The sequence below is a fragment of the Eucyclogobius newberryi genome, unplaced genomic scaffold (genome assembly GCF_026437365.1).
Source record: "Eucyclogobius newberryi isolate DKJ021-1_F unplaced genomic scaffold, fEucNew1.0.hap1 SCAF_203, whole genome shotgun sequence".
Lineage (NCBI taxonomy): Eukaryota > Metazoa > Chordata > Actinopteri > Gobiiformes > Gobiidae > Eucyclogobius > Eucyclogobius newberryi.
The window spans coordinates 1-25,000 of record NW_027315839.1 but is presented as its reverse complement, the minus strand read 5'-3'; the positions used below and the strand labels follow the sequence as shown (position 1 = coordinate 25,000).

General features: G+C 45.8%; 1 protein-coding gene across 1 annotated transcript in view; it reads left to right on the top strand.

The window, feature by feature from the left end:
• The window catches only part of LOC140369888 (copine-8-like), a gene marked incomplete at its 3' end in the record, with an annotated part of 27,522 nt that extends 2,572 nt beyond the window's left edge, over positions 1–24,950 (top strand). Inside the window, exons 2-5 of the mRNA XM_072456985.1 lie at positions 183–223; positions 13,942–13,988; positions 18,333–18,436; positions 24,911–24,950. Of these exons, the coding sequence (XP_072313086.1) occupies positions 183–223; positions 13,942–13,988; positions 18,333–18,436; positions 24,911–24,950 (232 nt within the window). The remainder of the gene's footprint in view (positions 1–182; positions 224–13,941; positions 13,989–18,332; positions 18,437–24,910) is intronic.
• Between the last annotated feature and the right edge of the window lie 50 nt (positions 24,951–25,000).

Below are 25,000 nucleotides of genomic sequence, written 5' to 3'. Positions count from 1 at the left end.
AAGACAAGGCTGTGCTTGGTCGCCTCTTTTATTGGGGTTTGGCCAGAGCCATTTTCTAAATAGAAATATTGAGTTAAAGTAAAAGTAAAATAGAAACGAGGAATAAAAATAAATAAAATTATTTTTAAAAAGCTGAAGTCGCGTTTGTTACATTTGTCTGATTATTTATTCTTGTTTTTCAGAAATCTTCTGGACAGAGACACTTTCTCCAAATCTGACCCAAGTGAGTTTGAACCAAGACTAGGACCAGGAGTCGATAGCTTGAGTCGATAGCTTGAGTCGTTAGCTTGATTCGATAGGTTGAGTCGTTAGCTTGATTCGATAGGTTGAGTCGTTAGCTTGATTCGATAGGTTGAGTCGATAGCTTGAGTCGTTAGCTTGATTCGATAGGTTGAGTCGATAGCTTGAGTCGTTAGCTTGAGTCATTAGCTTGAGTCATTAGCTTGAGTCAATAGCTTGAGTCGATAGCTTGAGTCGTTAGCTTGATTCGATAGCTTGAGTCGTTAGCTTGAGTCATTAGCTTGAGTCATTAGCTTGAGTCAATAGCTTGAGTCGATAGCTTGAGTCGTTAGCTTGATTCGATAGGTTGAGTCGTTAGCTTGATTCGATAGGTTGAGTCGATAGCTTGAGTCGTTAGCTTGATTCGATAGGTTGAGTCGTTAGCTTGATTCGATAGGTTGAGTCGATAGCTTGAGTCGTTAGCTTGAGTCATTAGCTTGAGTCATTAGCTTGAGTCAATAGCTTGAGTCGATAGCTTGAGTCGTTAGCTTGATTCGATAGGTTGAGTCGTTAGCTTGATTCGATAGGTTGAGTCGATAGCTTGAGTCGTTAGCTTGAGTCATTAGCTTGAGTCATTAGCTTGAGTCAATAGCTTGAGTCGATAGCTTGAGTCGTTAGCTTGATTCGATAGGTTGAGTCGATAGCTTGAGTCGTTAGCTTGAGTCATTAGCTTGAGTCATTAGCTTGAGTCGATAGCTTGAGTCGATAGCTTGAGTCAATATCTTGGGTCGTTAGCTTGATTCGATAGCTTGAGTCGTTAGCTTGAGTCGATAGCTTGAGTCGTTAGCTTGGGTCGTTAGCTTGATTCGATAGCTTGAGTCGTTAGCTTGAGTCGATATCTTGGGTCGTTAGTTTGATTCGATAGCTTGAGTCGTTAGCTTGAGTCGATAGCTTGAGTCGTTAGCTTTACTGCTCAATTAATGTTGGGATTATTTTTCCATGAATTGATAAATTAAAGGCTGTGAACATGAGGCTTCATTAGCTCCAGATGAAGGCTTCATTAGCTCCAGATGAAGGCTTCATTAGCTCCAGATGAAGGCTTCATTAGCTCCAGATGAAGGCTTCATTAGCTCCAGATGAAGGCTTCATTAGCTCCAGATGAAGGCTTCATTAGCTCCAGATGAAGGCTTCATTAGCTCCAGATGAAGGCTTCATTAGCTCCAGATGAAGGTCTCTTGAGGACGTTCTAGTTTCCTGTGGCGTGTTGAGTAAAGTCCAGATTAAACTGTAATTTCGTTACTGTTCATTTGTTTTGATTCATTTGTTTCAGTCCAAACTTCTCTTTTCTCATTTCGTACATTTAGATTTTGAATATTTACAACTGTTTAACTTTAGATCAATGTTTATCCTGGTTTAGACCTGGTTTAGTCCTGGTTTAGACCTGGTTTAGACCTGGTTTGGTCCTGGTTTAGACCTGGTTTAGTCCTGATTTAGTCCTGGTTTAGTCCTGGTTTAGACCTGGTTTAGACCTGGTTTAGACCTGGTTTAGTCCTGGTTTAGACCTGGTCTAGACCTGGTTTAGATCTGGTTTAGTCCTGGTTTAGACCTGGTCTAGACCTGGTCTAGACCTGGTTTAGTCCTGGTTTAGTCCTGGTTTAGACCTGGTTTAGACCTGGTTTAGACCTGGTTTAGACCTGGTTTAGTCCTGGTTTAGACCTGGTCTAGACCTGGTCTAGACCTGGTTTAGACCTGGTTTAGTCCTGGTTTAGAACTGGTTTAGACCTGGTTTGGACCTGGTTTAGACCTGGTTTAGACCTGGTTTAGACCTGGTTTAGACCTGGTTTAGTCCTGGTTTAGTCCTGGTTAGACCTGGTTTAGACCTGGTTTGGACCTGGTTTAGACCTGGTTTAGACCTGGTTTAGTCCTGATTTAGACCTGGTTTAGTCCTGGTTTAATCCTGATTTAGACCTGGTTTAGACCTGGTTTTGACCTGGTTTAGACCTGGTTTAGACCTGGTTTAGACCTGGTTTAGTCCTGATTTAAACCTGGTTTAGTCCTGGTTTAGACCTGGTCTAGACCTGGTTTAGACCTGGTTTAGACCTGGTTTAGTCCTGGTTTAGAACTGGTTTAGTCCTGATTTAAACCTGGTTTAGTCCTGGTTTAGTCCTGGTTTAGACCTGGTTTAGACCTGATTTGGACCTGGTTTAGACCTGGTTTAGACCTGGTTTAGTCCTGATTTAGACCTGGTTTAGACCTGGTTTAGACCTGGTTTAGACCTGGTTTAGTCCTGGTTTAGACCTGGTTTGGACCTGGTTTAGACCTGGTTTAGACCTGGTTTAGTCCTGATTTAGACCTGGTTTAGTCCTGGTTTAATCCTGGTTTAGACCTGGTTTAGACCTGGTTTAGAACTGGTTTAGACCTGGTTTTGACCTGGTTTAGACCTGGTTTAGTCTTGGTTTAGTCCTGGTTTAGTCTTGGTTTAGTCCTGGTTTAGACCTGGTTTGGACCTGGTTTAGACCTGGTTTAGACCTGGTTTAGACCTGGTTTAGACCTGGTTTAGACCTGGTTTTGACCTGGTTTAGACCTGGTTTAGTCTTGGTTTAGTCCTGGTTTAGACCTGGTTTAGTCCTGGTTTAGACCTGGTTTGGACCTGGTTTAGTCCTTGTTTTGACCTGGTTTAGACCTGGTTTAGACCTGGTTTAGTCCTGGTTTAGTCCTGGTTTAGTCCTGGTTTAGACCTGGTTTAGTCCTGGTTTAGACCTGGTTTAGTCTTGGTTTAGTCCTGGTTTAGACCTGGTTTTGACCTGGTTTAGTCCTGGTTTAGTCCTGGTTTTGACCTGGTTTAATCCTGGTTTAATCCTGGTTTAGACCTGGTTTAGTCTTGGTTTAGAACTGGTTTAGACCTGGTTTAGACCTGGTTTAGACCTGGTTTAGTCCTGGTTTAGTCCTGGTTTAGACCTGGTTTAGACCTGGTTTAGTCCTGGTTTAGACCTGGTTTAGACCTGGTTTAGCCCTGGTTTAGTCTTGGTTTAGACCTGGTTTAGACCTGGTTTAGACCTGGTTTAGACCTGGTTTAGTCCTGGTTTAGTCCTGGTTTAGTCCTGGTTTAGACCTGGTTTAGACCTGGTTTAGACCTGGTTTAGACCTGGTTTAGTCCTGGTTTAGACCTGGTTTAGACCTGGTTTGGACCTGGTTTACTCCTGGTTTAATCCTGGTCTAGACCTGGTTTAGACCTGGTTTAGTCCTGGTTTAGACCTGGTTTAGTCCTGGTTTAGACCTGGTTTAGACCTGGTTTAGTCCTGGTTTAGACCTGGTTTAGACCTGGTTTAGTCCTGGTTTAGTCCTGGTTTAGACCTGGTTTAGTCCTGGTTTAGACCTGGTTTAGTCCTGGTTTAGACCTGGTTTAGACCTGGTTTAGTCCTGGTTTAGACCTGGTTTAGACCTGGTTTAGTCCTGGTTTAATCCTGGTTTGGACCTGGTTTTGACCTGGTTTAGACCTGGTTTAGACCTGGTTTAGTCTTGGTTTAGTCCTGGTTTAGACCTGGTTTAGTCCTGGTTTAGACCTGGTTTAGACCTGGTTTAGTCCTGGTTTAGACCTGGTTTAGACCTGGTTTAGTCCTGGTTTAGTCCTGGTTTAGACCTGGTTTAGTCCTGGTTTAGACCTGGTTTAGTCCTGGTTTAGACCTGGTTTAGACCTGGTTTAGTCCTGGTTTAGACCTGGTTTAGACCTGGTTTAGTCCTGGTTTAATCCTGGTTTGGATCTGGTTTTGACCTGGTTTAGACCTGGTTTAGACCTGGTTTAGTCCTGGTTTAGACCTGGTTTAGACCTGGTTTAGTCCTGGTTTAGACCTGGTTTAGACCTGGTTTAGTCCTGGTTTAATCCTGGTTTGGACCTGGTTTTGACCTGGTTTAGACCTGGTTTGGACCTGGTTTAGTCCTGGTTTAGACCTGGTCTAGACCTGGTCTAGACCTGGTTTAGACCTGGTTTAGACCTGGTTTTGACCTGGTTTAGACCTGGTTTGGACCTGGTTTAGTCTTGGTTTAGTCCTGGTTTAGACCTGGTTTGGACCTGGTTTAGACCTGGTTTAGACCTGGTTTAGACCTGGTTTAGTCTTGGTTTAGTCCTGGTTTAGACCTGGTTTTGACCCAGTTTAGACCTGGTTTAGTCTTGGTTTAGTCCTGGTTTAGACCTGGTTTTGACCTGGTTTAGACCTGGTTTAGTCTTGGTTTAGTCCTGGTTTTGACCGTATTTAGACCTGGTTTAATCCTGGTTTAGACCTGGTTTAGACCTGGTTTAGTCCTGGTTTAATCCTGGTTTAGTCCTGGTTTAGACCTAGTTTAATCCTGGTTTAGACCTGGTTTAGTCTTGGTTTAGTCCTGGTTTAGACCTGGTTTAGACCTGGTTTAGTCTTGGTTTAGTCCTGGTTTAGACCTGGTTTGGACCTGGTTTAGTCCTGGTTTAGACCTGGTTTTGACCCGGTTTAGACCTGGTTTAGTCTTGGTTTAGTCCTGGTTTAGACCTGGTTTAGTCTTGGTTTAGACCTGGTCTGGTCTTGACCTGATTTAGTCCTGGTTTAGTCCTGGTTTAGACCTGGTTTAGACCTGGTTTAGTCCTGTTTTGGTCCTGGATTAGACCTGGTTTTGACCTGGTTTAGTCCTGGTTTAGACCTAGTTTAATCCTGGTTTAGTCCTGGTTAAGTCTTGGTTTAGTCCTGGTTTAGACCTGGTTTTGACCTGGTTTAATCCTGGTTTAGTCTTGGTTTAGACCTGGTTTAGACCTGGTTTAGTCCTGGTTTAGTCCTGGTTTAGACCTGGTTTAGACCTGGTTTAGACCTGGTTTAGTCCTGGTTTAGATCTGGTTTAGTCCTGGTTTAGACCTGGTTTAGACCTGGTTTAGACCTGGTTTAGTCCTGGTTTAGTCCTGGTTTAGACCTGGTTTAGACCTGGTTTAGACCTGGTTTAGATCTGGTTTAGTCCTTGTTTAGTCCTGGTTTAGTCCTGGTTTAGTCCTGGTTTAGTCCTGGTTTAGACCTGGTTTAGACCTGGTTTACTCCTGGTTTAATCCTGGTCTAGACCTGGTTTAGACCTGGTTTAGACCTGGTTTAGTCCTGGTTTAGACCTGGTTTAGTCCTGGTTTAGACCTGGTTTAGACCTGGTTTAGACCTGGTTTAGTCCTGGTTTAGTCCTGGTTTAGACCTGGTTTAGACCTGGTTTAGTCCTGGTTTAGTCCTGGTTTAGACCTGGTTTAGTCCTGATTTAAACCTGGTTTGGTCCTGGTTTAGTCCTGGTTTAGACCTGGTTTAGACCTGGTTTAGTCCTGGTTTAGTCCTGGTTTGGACCTGGTTTAGACCTGGTTTAGTCCTGGTTTAGTCCTGGTTTAGACCTGGTTTAGACCTGGTTTAGTCCTGATTTAGACCTGGTTTAGTCCTGGTTTAGACCTGGTTTAGACCTGGTTTACTCCTGGTTTAATCCTGGTCTAGACCTGGTTTAGACCTGGTTTAGACCTGGTTTAGTCCTGGTTTAGACCTGGTTTAGTCCTGGTTTAGACCTGGTTTAGACCTGGTTTAGACCTGGTTTAGTCCTGGTTTAGTCCTGGTTTAGACCTGGTTTAGACCTGGTTTAGTCCTGGTTTAGTCCTGGTTTAGACCTGGTTTAGTCCTGATTTAAACCTGGTTTGGTCCTGGTTTTTTCCTGGTTTAGACCTGGTTTAGACCTGGTTTAGTCCTGGTTTAGTCCTGGTTTGGACCTGGTTTTCACCTGGTTTGGTTTAGACCTGGTTTAGACCTGGTTTAGACCTGGTTTAGTCGTGGTTTAGACCTGGTTTAGACCTGGTTTAGTCCTGGTTTAGTCCTGGTTTAGACCTGGTTTAGTCCTGATTTAGACCTGGTTTAGTCCTGGTTTAGACCTGGTTTAGACCTGGTTTAGACCTGGTTTAGACCTGGTTTAGACCTGGTTCAGTCCTGGTTTAGACCTGGTTTAGACCTGGTTTAGTCCTGGTTTAGACCTGGTTTAGACCTGGTTTAGTCCTGGTTTAGATCTGGTTTAGTCCTGGTTTAGACCTGGTTTAGAACTGGTTTAGACCTGGTTTAGTCCTGGTTTAATCCTGGTTTAGACCTGGTTTAGTCTTGGTTTAGTCCTGGTTTAGACCTGGTTTTGACCTGGTTTAATCCTGGTTTGTCCTGGTTGAGACCTGGTTTAGTCCTGGTTTAGACCTGGTTTAGACCTGGTTTAGTCCTGGTTTAGTCCTGGTTTAGACCTAGTTTAGTCCTGATTCAGACCTGGTTTAGACCTCGTTTAATCCTGGTCTAGACCTGGTTTAGACCTGGTTTAGACCTGGTTTAGTCCTGGTTTAGACCTGGTTTAGACCTGGTTTAGACCTGGTTTACTCCTGGTTTAATCCTGGTCTAGACCTGGTTTAGACCTGGTTTAGTCCTGGTTTAATCCTGGTTTGGACCTGGTTTTGACCTGGTTTAGACCTGGTTTGGACCTGGTTTAGTCCTGGTTTAGACCTGGTCTAGACCTGGTCTAGACCTGGTTTAGACCTGGTTTAGACCTGGTTTTGACCTGGTTTAGACCTGGTTTGGACCTGGTTTAGTCTTGGTTTAGTCCTGGTTTAGACCTGGTTTGGACCTGGTTTAGACCTGGTTTAGACCTGGTTTAGACCTGGTTTAGTCTTGGTTTAGTCCTGGTTTAGACCTGGTTTTGACCCAGTTTAGACCTGGTTTAGTCTTGGTTTAGTCCTGGTTTAGACCTGGTTTAGACCTGGTTTACTCCTGGTTTAATCCTGGTCTAGACCTGGTTTAGACCTGGTTTAGACCTGGTTTAGTCCTGGTTTAGACCTGGTTTAGTCCTGGTTTAGACCTGGTTTAGACCTGGTTTACTCCTGGTTTAATCCTGGTCTAGACCTGGTTTAGACCTGGTTTAGACCTGGTTTAGTCCTGGTTTAGACCTGGTTTAGTCCTGGTTTAGACCTGGTTTAGACCTGGTTTAGACCTGGTTTAGTCCTGGTTTAGTCCTGGTTTAGACCTGGTTTAGACCTGGTTTAGTCCTGGTTTAGTCCTGGTTTAGACCTGGTTTAGTCCTGATTTAAACCTGGTTTGGTCCTGGTTTAGTCCTGGTTTAGACCTGGTTTAGACCTGGTTTAGTCCTGGTTTAGTCCTGGTTTGGACCTGGTTTAGACCTGGTTTAGTCCTGGTTTAGTCCTGGTTTAGACCTGGTTTAGACCTGGTTTAGTCCTGATTTAGACCTGGTTTAGTCCTGGTTTAGACCTGGTTTAGACCTGGTTTACTCCTGGTTTAATCCTGGTCTAGACCTGGTTTAGACCTGGTTTAGACCTGGTTTAGTCCTGGTTTAGACCTGGTTTAGTCCTGGTTTAGACCTGGTTTAGACCTGGTTTAGACCTGGTTTAGTCCTGGTTTAGTCCTGGTTTAGACCTGGTTTAGACCTGGTTTAGTCCTGGTTTAGTCCTGGTTTAGACCTGGTTTAGTCCTGATTTAAACCTGGTTTGGTCCTGGTTTTTTCCTGGTTTAGACCTGGTTTAGACCTGGTTTAGTCCTGGTTTAGTCCTGGTTTGGACCTGGTTTTCACCTGGTTTGGTTTAGACCTGGTTTAGACCTGGTTTAGACCTGGTTTAGTCGTGGTTTAGACCTGGTTTAGACCTGGTTTAGTCCTGGTTTAGTCCTGGTTTAGACCTGGTTTAGTCCTGATTTAGACCTGGTTTAGTCCTGGTTTAGACCTGGTTTAGACCTGGTTTACTCCTGGTTTAATCCTGGTCTAGACCTGGTTTAGTCCTGGTTTAGACCTGGTTCAGTCCTGGTTTAGACCTGGTTTAGACCTGGTTTAGTCCTGGTTTAGACCTGGTTTAGACCTGGTTTAGTCCTGGTTTAGATCTGGTTTAGTCCTGGTTTAGACCTGGTTTAGAACTGGTTTAGACCTGGTTTAGTCCTGGTTTAATCCTGGTTTAGACCTGGTTTAGTCTTGGTTTAATCCTGGTTTTGACCTGGTTTAATCCTGGTTTGTCCTGGTTGAGACCTGGTTTAGTCCTGGTTTAGACCTGGTTTAGACCTGGTTTAGTCCTGGTTTAGTCCTGGTTTAGACCTAGTTTAGTCCTGATTCAGACCTGGTTTAGACCTCGTTTAATCCTGGTCTAGACCTGGTTTAGACCTGGTTTAGACCTGGTTTAGTCCTGGTTTAGACCTGGTTTAGACCTGGTTTAGACCTGGTTTACTCCTGGTTTAATCCTGGTCTAGACCTGGTTTAGACCTGGTTTAGACCTGGTTTAGTCCTGATTTAGACCTGGTTTAGACCTGGTTTAGTCCTGGTTTAGTCCTGGTTTAGACCTAGTTTAATCCTGGTTTAGACCTGGTTTAGTCTTGGTTTAGTCCTGGTTTAGACCTGGTTTAGACCTGGTTTAGTCCTGGTTTAGACCTGGTTTAGACCTGGTTTAGACCTGGTTTAGTCCTGGTTTAGTCCTGGTTTAGTCCTGGTCTAGACCTGGTTTAGTCCTTGTTTAGTCCTGGTTTAGACCTGGTTTAGACCTGGTTTAGTCCTGGTTTAATCCTGGTTTAGACCTGGTTTAGACCTGGTTTAGTCCTGGTTTAGACCTGGTTTAGACCTGGTTTAGTCCTGATTTAGACCTGGTTTAGTCCTGGTTTAGACCTGGTTTAGACCTGGTTTAGACCTGGTTTGGACCTGGTTTTGACCTGGTTTAGACCTGGTTTAGTCCTGATTTAGACCTTGTTTAGACCTGTTTTAGACCTGGTTTAGTCTTGGTTTAGTCCTGGTTTAGACCTGGTTTAGTCCTGATTTAGACCTGGTTTAGTCCTGGTTTAGACCTGGTCTAGACCTGGTTTTGACCTGGTTTAGACCTGGTTTTGACCTGGTTTTGACCTGGTTTAGACCTGGTTTAGTCCTGGTTTAGTCCTGGTTTAGACCTGGTTTAGTCCTGATTTAGACCTGGTTTAGTCCTGGTTTAGACCTGGTTTAGACCTGGTTTAGTCCTGGTTTAATCCTGGTTTAGACCTGGTTTAGACCTGGTTTGGACCTGGTTTTGACCTGGTTTAGACCTGGTTTAGTCCTGATTTAGACCTTGTTTAGACCTGTTTTAGACCTGGTTTAGTCTTGGTTTAGTCCTGGTTTAGACCTGGTTTAGTCCTGATTTAGACCTGGTTTAGTCCTGGTTTAGACCTGGTCTAGACCTGGTTTAGACCTGGTTTAGACCTGGTTTTGACCTGGTTTTGACCTGGTTTAGACCTGGTTTAGTCCTGGTTTAGTCTTGTTTTAGTCCTGGTTTAGACCTAGTTTAATCCTGGTTTAGACCTAGTTTTGACCTGGTTTTGACCTGGTTTAGACCTGGTTTAGTCTTGGTTTAGTCCTGGTTTAGACCCAGTTTAATCCTGGTTTAGACCTGGTTTTGACCTGGTTTAGTTCTGGTTTAGTCTTGGTTTAGTCCTGGTTTAGACCTGGTTTTGACCTGATTTAGACCTGGTTTAATCCTGGTTTAGTCCTGGTTTAGTCTTGGTTTAGTCCTGGTTTAGACCTGGTTTAGTCTTGGTTTAGTCCTGGTTTAGACCTGGTTTTGACCTGATTTAGACCTGGTTTAGACCTAGTTTGTTCCTGGTTTAGACCTGGTTTTGACCTGATTTAGACCTGGTTTAGTCTTGGTTTAGTCCTGGTTTAGTCTTGGTTTAGTCCTGGTTTAGTCTTGGTTTAGTCCTGGTTTAGTCCTGGTTTAGACCTGGTTTTGACCTGGTTTAATCCTGGTTTAGTCTTGGTTTAGACCTGGTTTAGACCTGGTTTAGTCCTGGTTTAGTCCTGGTTTAGACCTGGTTTAGACCTGGTTTAGACCTGGTTTAGTCCTGGTTTAGTCCTGGTTTAGACCTGGTTTAGACCTGGTTTAGACCTGGTTTAGATCTGGTTTAGTCCTTGTTTAGTCCTGGTTTAGTCCTGGTTTGGACCTGGTTTTCACCTGGTTTGGTTTAGACCTGGTTTAGACCTGGTTTAGTAGTGGTTTAGACCTGGTTTAGACCTGGTTTAGTCCTGGTTTAGTCCTGGTTTAGACCTGGTTTAGACCTGGTTTAGTCCTGATTTAGACCTGGTTTAGTCCTGGTTTAGACCTGGTTTAGACCTGGTTTAGTCCTGGTTTAGTCCTGGTTTAATCCTGGTCTAGACCTGGTTTAGACCTGGTTTAGACCTGGTTTAGTCCTGGTTTAGACCTGGTTTAGTCCTGGTTTAGACCTGGTTTAGACCTGGTTTAGACCTGGTTTAGTCCTGGTTTAGTCCTGGTTTAGACCTGGTTTAGACCTGGTTTAGTCCTGGTTTAGTCCTGGTTTAGACCTGGTTTAGTCCTGATTTAGACCTGGTTTAATCCTGGTCTAGACCTGGTTTAGACCTGGTTTAGACCTGGTTTAGTCCTGGTTTAGTCCTGGTTTAGACCTGGTTTAGACCTGGTTTACTCCTGGTTTAATCCTGGTCTAGACCTGGTTTAGACCTGGTTTAGACCTGGTTTAGTCCTGGTTTAGACCTGGTTTAGTCCTGGTTTAGACCTGGTTTAGACCTGGTTTAGACCTGGTTTAGTCCTGGTTTAGTCCTGGTTTAGACCTGGTTTAGACCTGGTTTAGTCCTGGTTTAGTCCTGGTTTAGACCTGGTTTAGTCCTGATTTAAACCTGGTTTGGTCCTGGTTTAGTCCTGGTTTAGACCTGGTTTAGACCTGGTTTAGTCCTGGTTTAGTCCTGGTTTGGACCTGGTTTTCACCTGGTTTGGTTTAGACCTGGTTTAGACCTGGTTTAGACCTGGTTTAGTCGTGGTTTAGACCTGGTTTAGACCTGGTTTAGTCCTGGTTTAGTCCTGGTTTAGACCTGGTTTAGTCCTGATTTAGACCTGGTTTAGTCCTGGTTTAGACCTGGTTTAGACCTGGTTTACTCCTGGTTTAATCCTGGTCTAGACCTGGTTTAGACCTGGTTTAGACCTGGTTCAGTCCTGGTTTAGACCTGGTTTAGACCTGGTTTAGTCCTGGTTTAGACCTGGTTTAGACCTGGTTTAGTCCTGGTTTAGATCTGGTTTAGTCCTGGTTTAGACCTGGTTTAGAACTGGTTTAGACCTGGTTTAGTCCTGGTTTAATCCTGGTTTAGACCTGGTTTAGTCTTGGTTTAGTCCTGGTTTAGACCTGGTTTTGACCTGGTTTAATCCTGGTTTGTCCTGGTTTAGACCTGGTTTAGTCCTGGTTTAGACCTGATTCAGACCTGGTTTAGACCTCGTTTAATCCTGGTCTAGACCTGGTTTAGACCTGGTTTAGACCTGGTTTAGTCCTGGTTTAGACCTGGTTTAGACCTGGTTTAGACCTGGTTTACTCCTGGTTTAATCCTGGTCTAGACCTGGTTTAGACCTGGTTTAGACCTGGTTTAGTCCTGATTTAGACCTGGTTTAGACCTGGTTTAGACCTGGTTTACTCCTGGTTTAATCCTGGTCTAGACCTGGTTTAGACCTGGTTTAGACCTGGTTTAGTCCTGATTTAGACCTGGTTTAGTCCTGGTTTAGTCCTGGTTTAGACCTAGTTTAATCCTGGTTTAGACCTGGTTTAGTCTTGGTTTAGTCCTGGTTTAGACCTGGTTTAGACCTGGTTTAGTCCTGGTTTAGACCTGGTTTAGACCTGGTTTAGACCTGGTTTAGTCCTGGTTTAGTCCTGGTTTAGTCCTGGTCTAGACCTGGTTTAGTCCTTGTTTAGTCCTGGTTTAGACCTGGTTTAGACCTGGTTTTTACCTGGTTTGGTTTAGACCTGGTTTAGACCTGGTTTAGTCCTGGTTTAGACCTGGTTTAGACCTGGTTTAGTCCTGGTTTAGTCCTGGTTTAGACCTGGTTTAGTCCTGATTTAGACCTGGTTTAGTCCTGGTTTAGACCTGGTTTAGACCTGGTTTAGTCCTGGTTTAATCCTGGTTTAGACCTGGTTTAGACCTGGTTTGGACCTGGTTTTGACCTGGTTTAGACCTGGTTTAGTCCTGATTTAGACCTTGTTTAGACCTGTTTTAGACCTGGTTTAGTCTTGGTTTAGTCCTGGTTTAGACCTGGTTTAGTCCTGATTTAGACCTGGTTTAGTCCTGGTTTAGACCTGGTCTAGACCTGGTTTAGACCTGGTTTAGACCTGGTTTTGACCTGGTTTTGACCTGGTTTAGACCTGGTTTAGTCCTGATTTAGACCTGGTTTAGTCCTGGTTTAGAACTGGTTTAGACCTGGTTTAGTCCTGGTTTAATCCTGGTTTAGACCTGGTTTAGACCTGGTTTGGACCTGGTTTTGACCTGGTTTAGACCTGGTTTAGTCCTGATTTAGACCTTGTTTAGACCTGTTTTAGACCTGGTTTAGTCTTGGTTTAGTCCTGGTTTAGACCTGGTTTAGTCCTGATTTAGACCTGGTTTAGTCCTGGTTTAGACCTGGTCTAGACCTGGTTTAGACCTGGTTTAGACCTGGTTTTGACCTGGTTTAGACCTGGTTTAGACCTGGTTTTGACCTGGTTTTGACCTGGTTTAGACCTGGTTTAGTCCTGGTTTAGTCTTGTTTTAGTCCTGGTTTAGACCTAGTTTAATCCTGGTTTGGACCTAGTTTTGACCTGGTTTTGACCTGGTTTAGACCTGGTTTAGTCTTGGTTTAGTCCTGGTTTAGACCCAGTTTAATCCTGGTTTAGACCTGGTTTTGACCTGGTTTAGTTCTGGTTTAGTCTTGGTTTAGTCCTGGTTTAGACCTGGTTTTGACCTGATTTAGACCTGGTTTAATCCTGGTTTAGTCCTGGTTTAGTCTTGGTTTAGTCCTGGTTTAGACCTGGTTTAGTCTTGGTTTAGTCCTGGTTTAGACCTGGTTTTGACCTGATTTAGACCTGGTTTAATCCTGGTTTAGTCCTGGTTTAGTCTTGGTTTAGTCCTGGTTTAGACCTGGTTTAGTCTTGGTTTAGTCCTGGTTTAGACCTGGTTTTGACCTGATTTAGACCTGGTTTAGACCTAGTTTGTTCCTGGTTTAGACCTGGTTTTGACCTGATTTAGACCTGGTTTAGTCTTGGTTTAGTCCTGGTTTAGTCTTGGTTTAGTCCTGGTTTAGTCTTGGTTTAGTCCTGGTTTAGTCTTGGTTTAGACCTGGTTTATCACAGACTGGAGCTTAATTTGTCCTGAGTCTTTGATCTTTGTTCATGTTTGAATCAAAGCGTTTATTTGTGGATTCATCTCAGAGCAAGTCCAGCTGAGCCCTGGACCAGGTCTAAACCAGGACTAAACCAGGACTAAACCAGGACTAAACCAGGACTAAACCAGGTCTAAACCAGGATTAAACCAGGACTAAACCAGGTCTAAACCAGGTCTAAAGCAGGACTAAACCAGGACTAAACCAGGTCTAAACCAGGTCTAAAGCAGGTCTAAACCAGGTCTAAACCAGGACTAAACCAGGACTAAACCAGGATTAAACCAGAACTAAACCAGGTCTAAAGCAGGTCTAAACCAGGACTAAACCAGGATTAAACCAGGTCTAAACCAGGTCTAAACCAGGTCTAGACCAGGTCTAGACCAGGTCTAGACCAGGTCTAAACCAGGACTAAACCAGGTCTAAATCAGGACTAAACCAGGTCTAAACCAGGACTAAACCAAGACTAAACCAGGTCTAAACCAGGACTAAACCAGGTCTAAAGCAGGACTAAACTAAACATTAGGCTTTAGTCTAATCAGATGTAATGTCTTCTTCTCTTTCAGTCTGTATTCTCTACACTCAGGGAATCGCCAACAGAGAATGGAGAGAGGTGAGAAACATCATCCTCATCCACGTGTCTGAGTCACATGACTTCTCTGTGGTCACATGACTTCTCTGTGGTCACATGACTTCTCTGTGGTCATATGACTTCTCTGTGGTCACATGACTTCTCTGTGGTCACATGACCTCTCTGTGGTCACATGACTTCTCTCACATGACTTCTCTGTGGTCACATGACTTCTCTGGTCACATGACTTCTCTGTGGTCACATGACTTCTCTGTGGTCACATGACTTCTCTGTGGTCATATGACTTCTCTGTGGTCACATGACTTCTCTGTGGTCACATGACTTCTCTGTGGTCATATGACTTATCTGTGGTCACATGACTTCTCTGTGGTCACATGACCTCTCTGTGGTCACATGACTTCTCTCACATGACTTCTCTGTGGTCACATGACTTCTCTGTGGTCACATGACTTCTCTGTGGTCACATGACTTCTCTGTGGTCACATGACTTCTTTGTGGTCATATGACTTCTCTGTGGTCACATGACTTCTCTGTGGTCACATGACCTCTCTGTGGTCACATGACTTCTCTCACATGACTTCTCTGTGGTCACATGACTTCTCTGTGGTCACATGACTTCTCTGTGGTCACATGACTTCTCTGTGGTCATATGACTTCTCTGTGGTCACATGACTTCTCTGTGGTCACATGACTTCTCTGTGGTCACATGACTTCTCTCACATGACTTCTCTGTGGTCACATGACTTCTCTGTGGTCACATGACTTCTCTGTGGTAACATGACTTCTCTGTGGTCATATGACTTCTCTGTGGTCACATGACTTCTCTGTGGTCACATGACTTCTCTCACATGACTTCTCTGTGGTCACATGACTTCTCTGTGGTCACATGACTTCTCTGTGGTCATATGACTTCTCTGTGGTCACATGACTTCTCTGTGGTCACATGACTTCTCTCACATGACTTCTCTGTGGTCACATGACTTCTCTGTGGTCACATGACTTCTCTGTGGTCACATGACTTCTCTGTGGTCATATGACTTCTCTGTGGTCACATGACTTCTCTGTGGTCACATGACTTCTCTGTGGTCACATGACTTCTCTCACATGACTTCTCTGTGGTCACATGACTTCTCTGTGGTCACATGACTTCTCTGTGGTCATATGACTTCTCTGTGGTCACATGACTTCTCTCACATGACTTCTCTGTGGTCACATGACTTCTCTGTGGTCACATGACTTCTCTGTGGTCACATGACTTATCTGTGGTCACATGACTTCTCTGTGGTCATATGACTTCTCTGTGGTCACATGACTTCTCTGTGGTCACATGACCTCTCTGTGGTCACATGACTTCTCTCACATGACTTCTCTGTGGTCACATGACTTCTCTGTGGTCACATGACTTCTCTGTGGTCACATGACTTCTCTGTGGTCACATGACTTCTCTGTGGTCACATGACCTCTCTGTGGTCACATGACTTCTCTCACATGACTTCTCTGTGGTCACATGACTTCTCTGTGGTCACATGACTTCTCTGTGGTCACATGACTTCTCTGTGGTCACATGACTTATCTGTGGTCATATGACTTCTCTGTGGTCACATGACTTCTCTGTGGTCACATGACTTCTCTCACATGACTTCTCTGTGGTCACATGACTTCTCTGTGGTCACATGACTTCTCTGTGGTAACATGACTTCTCTGTGGTCATATGACTTCTCTGTGGTCACATGACTTCTCTGTGGTCACATGACTTCTCTCACATGACTTCTCTGTGGTCACATGACTTCTCTGTGGTCACATGACTTCTCTGTGGTCATATGACTTCTCTGTGGTCACATGACTTCTCTGTGGTCACATGACTTCTCTCACATGACTTCTCTGTGGTCACATGACTTCTCTGTGGTCACATGACTTCTCTGTGGTCACATGACTTCTCTGTGGTCATATGACTTCTCTGTGGTCACATGACTTCTCTGTGGTCACATGACTTCTCTGTGGTCACATGACTTCTCTGTGGTCACATGACTTCTCTCACATGACTTCTCTGTGGTCACATGACTTCTCTGTGGTCACATGACTTCTCTGTGGTCACATGACTTCTCTGTGGTCATATGACTTCTTTGTGGTCACATGACTTCTCTGTGGTCACATGACTTCTCTGTGGTCACATGACTTCTCTCACATGACTTCTCTGTGGTCACATGACTTCTCTGTGGTCACATGACTTCTCTGTGGTCACATGACTTCTCTGTGGTCACATGACTTCTCTGTGGTCATATGACTTCTCTGTGGTCACATGACTTCTCTCACATGACTTCTCTGTGGTCACATGACTTCTCTGTGGTCACATGACTTCACTGTGGTCATATGACTTCTCTGTGGTCACATGACTTCTCTGTGGTCACATGACTTCTCTGTGGTCACATGACTTCTCTGTGGTCACATGACTTCTCTGTGGTCACATGACTTCTCTCACATGACTTCTCTGTGGTCACATGACTTCTCTGTGGTCACATGACTTCTCTCACATGACTTCTCTGTGGTCACATGACTTCTCTGTGGTCACATGACTTCTCTGTGGTCACATGACTTCTCTCACATGACTTCTCTGTGGTCACATGACTTCTCTGTGGTCACATGACTTCTCTGTGGTCACATGACTTCTCTGTGGTCACATGACTTCTCTCACATGACTTCTCTGTGGTCACATGACTTCTCTGTGGTCACATGACTTCTCTGTGGTCACATGACTTCTCTGTGGTCATATGACTTCTCTGTGGTCACATGACTTCTCTGTGGTCACATGACTTCTCTGTGGTCACATGACTTCTCTGTGGTCATATGACTTCTCTGTGGTCACATGACTTCTCTGTGGTCACATGACTTCTCTGTGGTCACATGACTTCTCTCACATGACTTCTCTGTGGTCACATGACTTCTCTGTGGTCACATGACTTCTCTGTGGTCACATGACTTCTCTGTGGTCATATGACTTCTCTGTGGTCATATGACTTCTCTGTGGTCACATGACTTCTCTGTGGTCACATGACTTCTCTCACATGACTTCTCTGTGGTCACATGACTTCTCTGTGGTCATATGACTTCTCTGTGGTCATATGACTTCTCTGTGGTCACATGACTTCTCTGTGGTCACATGACTTCTCTCACATGACTTCTCTGTGGTCACATGACTTCTCTGTGGTCACATGACTTCTCTGGTCACATGACTTCTCTGTGGTCACATGACTTCTCTGTGGTCACATGACTTCTCTGTGGTCACATGACTTCTCTCACATGACTTCTCTGTGGTCACATGACTTCTCTGTGGTCATATGACTTCTCTGTGGTCATATGACTTCTCTGTGGTCACATGACTTCTCTGTGGTCACATGACTTCTCTCACATGACTTCTCTGTGGTCACATGACTTCTCTGTGGTCACATGTTGCAGACGTCACATGACCTCTCTGTCTTTGGGCTGCCCCGGTCACGCCCTCTTTGTGTCTGATCCTATAATATAACACTTGGACAGTTGGAAATGAGCCTCCTTAAAACTGTCTGCAGTGGGCTAACGTTTATTAGCATAGCCACTAGCATTAGCATTCAGCTCCTCAGTCTGGAGTGACCTCTGTAAATCCACTGACCCTCCTGACCACAGGAACACAGTTCTGGACAGACGGAGGCTTTAGGGGCGTGGCAAAAGAGACACGTCCACAGTGAACATGCAGCTTATGTCCTCCAGAGGACAGTAGAGTCACTTATGTCCTCCAGAGGACAGTAGAGTCACTTATGTCCTCCAGAGGACAGTAGAGTCACTTATGTCTTCCAGAGGACAGTAGAGTCACTTATGTCCTCCAGAGGACAGTAGAGTCACTTATGTCCTCCAGAGGACAGTAGAGTCACTTATGTCTTCCAGAGGACAGTAGAGTCACTTATGTCCTCCAGAGGACAGTAGAGTCACTTATGTCCTCCAGAGGACAGTAGAGTCACTTATGTCCTCCAGAGGACAGTAGAGTCACTTATGTCCTCCAGAGGACAGTAGAGTCACTTCAGACACATGAATACTGTACTACAGTTATATACTCTGTGTACTGTACTACAGTATGTGTACTCTGTGTACTATAGTATGTCTCTGTGTACTACAGTATGTGTACTCTGTGTACTACAGTATGTGTACTCTGTGTACTCTGTGTACTACAGTATGTGTACTCTGTGTACTACAGTATGTGTACTCTGTGTACTACAGTATGTGTACTCTGTGTACTCTGTGTACTACAGTATGTGTACTCTGTGTACTACAGTATGTGTACTCTGTGTACTACAGTATGTGTACTCTGTGTACTACAGTATGTGTTTGTTGCAGTTCGCTCGCTCTGAGGTCATCGACAACACTCTGAACCCGGACTTCGTCCGCAAATTCATCCTGGATTATTTCTTTGAGGAACGACAGAACCTGCGCTTTGACCTGTGAGTCCAGACCAGACCTGACCAGACCTGACCAGACCTGACCAGACCAGACCAGACCAGACCTGACCAGACCTGACCAGACCTGACCAGACCAGACCAGACCTGACCAGACCAGACCTGACCAGACCAGACCTGACCAGACCTGACCAGACCAGACCTGACCTGACCAGACCAGACCAGACCTGACCAGACCAGACCAGACCTGACCAGACCAGACCAGACCTGACCAGACCTGACCAGACCAGACCTGACCAGACCAGACCAGACCAGACCAGACCTGACCAGACCTGACCAGACCAGACCTGACCAGACCTGACCAGACCTGACCAGACCTGACCAGACCAGACCTGACCAGACCTGACCAGACCAGACCAGACCTGACCAGACCAGACCTGACCAGACCAGACCTGACCAGACCTGACCAGACCAGACCAGACCTGACCAGACCAGACCAGACCTGACCAGACCAGACCAGACCTGACCAGACCAGACCTGACCAGACCAGACCTGACCAGACCAGACCAGACCAGACCAGACCTGACCAGACCTGACCAGACCAGACCTGACCAGACCTGACCAGACCTGACCAGACCAGACCAGACCTGACCAGACCTGACCAGACCAGACCTGACCAGACCTGACCAGACCAGACCTAACCTGACCAGACCAGACCAGACCTGACCAGACCCAGACCAGACCAGACCTGACCAGACCTGACCAGACCTAACCTGACCAGACCAGACCAGACCTGACCAGACCCAGACCAGACCAGACCTGACCAGACCAGACCAGACCTGACCAGACCCAGACCAGACCAGACCTGACCAGACCAGACCAGACCTGACCAGACCTGACCAGACCAGACCTGACCAGACCTGACCCAGACCCAGTCCCAGTCCCAGTCCCGGGTCCAGGTCCAGGTCCAGGTCCAGGTCCAGGTCCAGGTACAGACCCGGTTCACATCCAGAAGCTGATGTAGATGTTGTTGTTGGTCCGTTTCTTTCCTCTCGCTATTTTCCCTCATTTTAATTTTAAATGTAAAAAGTGAAATCTCCTGTAAAATTAATGAGAAACAGGTGAAAGTCCAGGACTAAAAATAACACAGAGTCGAGGAAAAACAGGACTAAACCAAGTCCAAACCAGTCCTGGTTTAGTCCTAGTTCAGTCCTGGTCCTGGTTTAGTCCTGGTTTAGTCCTGGTCCTGGTTTAGTCCTGGTTTAGTCCTGGTTTAGTCCTGGTTTAGTCCTGGTCCTGGTTTAGTCCTGGTTTAGTCCTGGTTTAGTCCTGGTTTAGTCCTGGTCCTGGTTTAGTCCTGGTTTAGTCCTGGTTTAGTCCTGGTTTAGTCCTGGTCCTGGTTTAGTCCTGGTTTAGTCCTGGTTCAGTCCTGGTCCTGGTTTAGTCCTAGTTCAGTCCTGGTTCTGGTTTAGTCCTGGTCCTGGTTTAGTCCTAGTTCAGTCCTGGTTTAGTCCTGGTTTAGTCCTGGTTTAGTCCTGGTCCTGGTTTAGTCCTGGTTTAGACCTGGTTTAGTCCTGGTTTAGTCCTGGTCCTGGTTTAGTCCTGGTTTGTCCTGGTTTAGTCCTGGTCCTGGTTTAGTCCTGGTTTAGTCCTGGTTTAGTCCTGGTCCTGGTTTAGTCCTGGTTTAGTCTTGGTCCTGGTTTAGTCCTGGTTTAGTCCTGGTTTAGTCCTGGTCCTGGTTTAGTCCTGGTTTAGTCCTGGTTTAGTCCTGGTTCAGTCCTGGTCCTGGTTTAGTCCTAGTTCAGTCCTGGTCCTGGTTTAGTCCTGGTTTAGTCCTGGTTCAGTCCTGGTCCTGGTTTAGTCCTGGTTTAGTCCTGGTTTATTCCTGGTCCTGGTTTAGTCCTGGTTCAGTCCTGGTCCTGGTTTAGTCCTGGTTTAGTCCTGGTTCAGTCCTGGTCCTGGTTTAGTCCTGGTTTAGTCCTGGTTCAGTCCTGGTCCTGGTTTAGTCCTGGTTTGTCCTGGTTTAGTCCTGGTTTAGTCCTGGTCCTGGTTTAGTCCTGGTTTAGTCTTGGTCCTGGTTTAGTCCTGGTTTAGTCCTGGTTTAGTCCTGGTCCTGGTTTAGTCCTGGTTTAGTCCTGGTTTAGTCCTGGTTCAGTCCTGGTCCTGGTTTAGTCCTAGTTCAGTCCTGGTCCTGGTTTAGTCCTGGTTTAGTCCTGGTTCAGTCCTGGTCCTGGTTTAGTCCTGGTTTAGTCCTGGTTTAGTCCTGGTCCTGGTTTAGTCCTGGTTCAGTCCTGGTCCTGGTTTAGTCCTGGTTCAGTCCTGGTCCTGGTTTAGTCCTAGTTCAGTCCTGGTCCTGGTTTAGTCCTGGTTTAGTCCTGGTTCAGTCCTGGTCCTGGTTTAGTCCTGGTTTAGTCCTGGTTCAGTCCTGGTCCTGGTTTAGTCCTAGTTCAGTCCTGGTCCTGGTTTAGTCCTGGTTTAGTCCTGGTTCAGTCCTGGTCCTGGTTTAGTCCTAGTTCAGTCCTGGTCCTGGTTTAGTCCTAGTTCAGTCCTGGTCCTGGTTTAGTCCTGGTTTAGTCCTGGTTCAGTCCTGGTCCTGGTTTAGTCCTGGTTTAGTCCTGGTTCAGTCCTGGTCCTGGTTTAGTCCTGGTTTAGTCCTGGTTCAGTCCTGGTCCTGGTTTAGTCCTAGTTCAGTCCTGGTCCTGGTTTAGTCCTGGTTCAGTCCTGGTTCAGTCCTGGTCCTGGTTTAGTCCTGGTTTAGTCCTGGTTCAGTCCTGGTCCTGGTTTAGTCCTGGTTTAGTCCTGGTTTAGTCCTGGTTTAGTCCTGGTTTAGTCCTGGTCCTGGTTTAGTCCTGGTTCAGTCCTGGTCCTGGTTTAGTCCTGGTTCAGTCCTGGTCCTGGTTTAGTCCTGGTTTAGTCCTGGTCCTGGTTTAGTCCTGGTTTAGTCCTGGTCCTGGTTTAGTCCTGGTTTAGTCCTGGTTCAGTCCTGGTCCTGGTTTAGTCCTGGTTTAGTCCTGGTTCAGTCCTGGTCCTGGTTTAGTCCTGGTTTAGTCCTGGTTCAGTCCTGGTCCTGGTTTAGTCCTGGTTTAGTCCTGGTTCAGTCCTGGTCCTGGTTTAGTCCTAGTTCAGTCCTGGTCCTGGTTTAGTCCTGGTTTAGTCCTGGTTCAGTCCTGGTCCTGGTTTAGTCCTAGTTCAGTCCTGGTCCTGGTTTAGTCCTGGTTTAGTCCTGGTTCAGTCCTGGTCCTGGTTTAGTCCTAGTTCAGTCCTGGTCCTGGTTTAGTCCTAGTTCAGTCCTGGTCCTGGTTTAGTCCTAGTTCAGTCCTGGTCCTGGTTTAGTCCTGGTTTAGTCCTGGTTCAGTCCTGGTCCTGGTTTAGTCCTGGTTCAGTCCTGGTCCTGGTTTAGTCCTGGTTTAGTCCTGGTCCTGGTTTAGTCCTGGTTTAGTCCTGGTCCTGGTTTAGTCCTGGTTTAGTCCTGGTTCAGTCCTGGTCCTGGTTTAGTCCTGGTTTAGTCCTGGTTCAGTCCTGGTCCTGGTTTAGTCCTGGTTTAGTCCTGGTTCAGTCCTGGTCCTGGTTTAGTCCTGGTTTAGTCCTGGTTCAGTCCTGGTCCTGGTTTAGTCCTAGTTCAGTCCTGGTCCTGGTTTAGTCCTAGTTCAGTCCTGGTCCTGGTTTAGTCCTGGTTTAGTCCTGGTTCAGTCCTGGTCCTGGTTTAGTCCTAGTTCAGTCCTGGTCCTGGTTTAGTCCTAGTTCAGTCCTGGTCCTGGTTTAGTCCTGGTTTAGTCCTGGTTCAGTCCTGGTCCTGGTTTAGTCCTGGTTTAGTCCTGGTTCAGTCCTGGTCCTGGTTTAGTCCTGGTTTAGTCCTGGTTCAGTCCTGGTCCTGGTTTAGTCCTAGTTCAGTCCTGGTCCTGGTTTAGTCCTGGTTCAGTCCTGGTTCAGTCCTGGTCCTGGTTTAGTCCTGGTTTAGTCCTGGTTCAGTCCTGGTCCTGGTTTAGTCCTGGTTTAGTCCTGGTTTAGTCCTGGTTTAGTCCTGGTTTAGTCCTGGTCCTGGTTTAGTCCTGGTTCAGTCCTGGTCCTGGTTTAGTCCTGGTTCAGTCCTGGTCCTGGTTTAGTCCTGGTTTAGTCCTGGTCCTGGTTTAGTCCTGGTTTAGTCCTGGTCCTGGTTTAGTCCTGGTTTAGTCCTGGTTCAGTCCTGGTCCTGGTTTAGTCCTGGTTTAGTCCTGGTTTAGTCCTGGTCCTGGTTTAGTCCTGGTTCAGTCCTGGTCCTGGTTTAGTCCTGGTCCTGGTCTCATTATTGTGCTTATACATTTGCATGTTGTGGACTCGCTCTTGCAGAAATAATGTAATGTTTTCCGAGCGTTCGTTTCGTTTATGTTTTTGACTCGCTGAAGCGAAAGAAACTCTGTACATGTATGTTCCACAAATACACAATATTCTGCTGCTGAGAGAGAAACACACGAGAGAAACACACGAGAGAGAAACACACGAGAGAGAAACACACGAGAGAGAAACACACGAGAGAGAAACACACGAGAGAGAAACACACGAGAGAAACACACGAGAGAAACACACGAGAGAAACACACGAGAGAGAAACACACGAGAGAAACACACGAGAGAAACACACGAGAGAAACACACGAGAGAAACACACGAGAGAGAAACACACGAGAGAAACACACGAGAGAAACACACGAGAGAGAAACACACGAGAGAGAAACACACGAGAGAGAAACACACGAGAGAAACACACGAGAGAGAAACACACGAGAGAGAAACACACGAGAGAAACACACGAGAGAAACACACGAGAGAAACACACGAGAGAAACACACGAGAGAGAAACACACGAGAGAGAAACACACGAGAGAAACACACGAGAGAGAAACACACGAGAGAGAAACAAACGAGAGAAACACACGAGAGAAACACACGAGAGAAACACACGAGAGAGAAACACACGAGAGAGAACACACGAGAGAAACACACGAGAGAGAAACACACGAGAGAGAACACACGAGAGAAACACACGAGAGAAACACACGAGAGAAACACACGAGAGAAACACACGAGAGAGAAACACACGAGAGAGAAACACACGAGAGAAACACACGAGAGAGAAACACACGAGAGAGAAACACACGAGAGAAACACACGAGAGAGAAACACACGAGAGAAACACACGAGAGAGAAACACACGAGAGAAACACACGAGAGAGAAACACACGAGAGAAACACACGAGAGAGAAACACACGAGAGAGAAACACACGAGAGAAACACACGAGAGAGAAACACACGAGAGAGAAACACACGAGAGAGAAACACACGAGAGAAACACACGAGAGAGAAACACACGAGAGAGAAACACACGAGAGAGAAACACACGAGAGAGAAACACACGAGAGAAACACACGAGAGAGAAACACACGAGAGAAACACACGAGAGAGAAACACACGAGAGAAACACACGAGAGAGAAACACACGAGAGAAACACACGAGAGAGAAACACACGAGAGAAACACACGAGAGAGAAACACACGAGAGAGAAACACACGAGAGAAACACACGAGAGAGAAACACACGAGAGAGAAACACACGAGAGAGAAACACACGAGAGAAACACACGAGAGAGAAACACACGAGAGAAACACACGAGAGAAACACACGAGAGAGAAACACACGAGAGAGAAACACACGAGAGAGAAACACACGAGAGAGAAACACACGAGAGAGAAACACACGAGAGAAACACACGAGAGAAACACACGAGAGAGAAACACACGAGAGAAACACACGAGAGAAACACACGAGAGAAACACACGAGAGAGAAACACACGAGAGAAACACACGAGAGAAACACACGAGAGAGAAACACACGAGAGAAACACACGAGAGAGAAACACACGAGAGAAACACACGAGAGAGAAACACACGAGAGAAACACACGAGAGAGAAACACACGAGAGAAACACACGAGAGAGAAACACACGAGAGAAACACACGAGAGAGAAACACACGAGAGAGAAACACACGAGAGAAACACACGAGAGAGAAACACACGAGAGAGAAACACACGAGAGAGAAACACACGAGAGAAACACACGAGAGAGAAACACACGAGAGAAACACACGAGAGAGAAACACACGAGAGAGAAACACACGAGAGAGAAACACACGAGAGAGAAACACACGAGAGAAACACACGAGAGAAACACACGAGAGAGAAACACACGAGAGAAACACACGAGAGAAACACACGAGAGAGAAACACACGAGAGAGAAACACACGAGAGAGAAACACACGAGAGAGAAACACACGAGAGAGAAACACACGAGAGAAACACACGAGAGAGAAACACACGAGAGAGAAACACACGAGAGAGAAACACACGAGAGAAACACACGAGAGAAACACACGAGAGAGAAACACACGAGAGAGAACATTGAACATTGATAGAACAGCAGTGAATCACCTTTAGACCTGGTTTAGTCCTGGTTTAGACCCGGTTGTCTCATCTTGTGTTGCAGGTATGATCTGGACTGTAAAAGCACTAATCTGTCCAAACATGTGAGTTCTGTTTATGTTAAAATATGAATTTGTGTTTTACAACTGAAGAT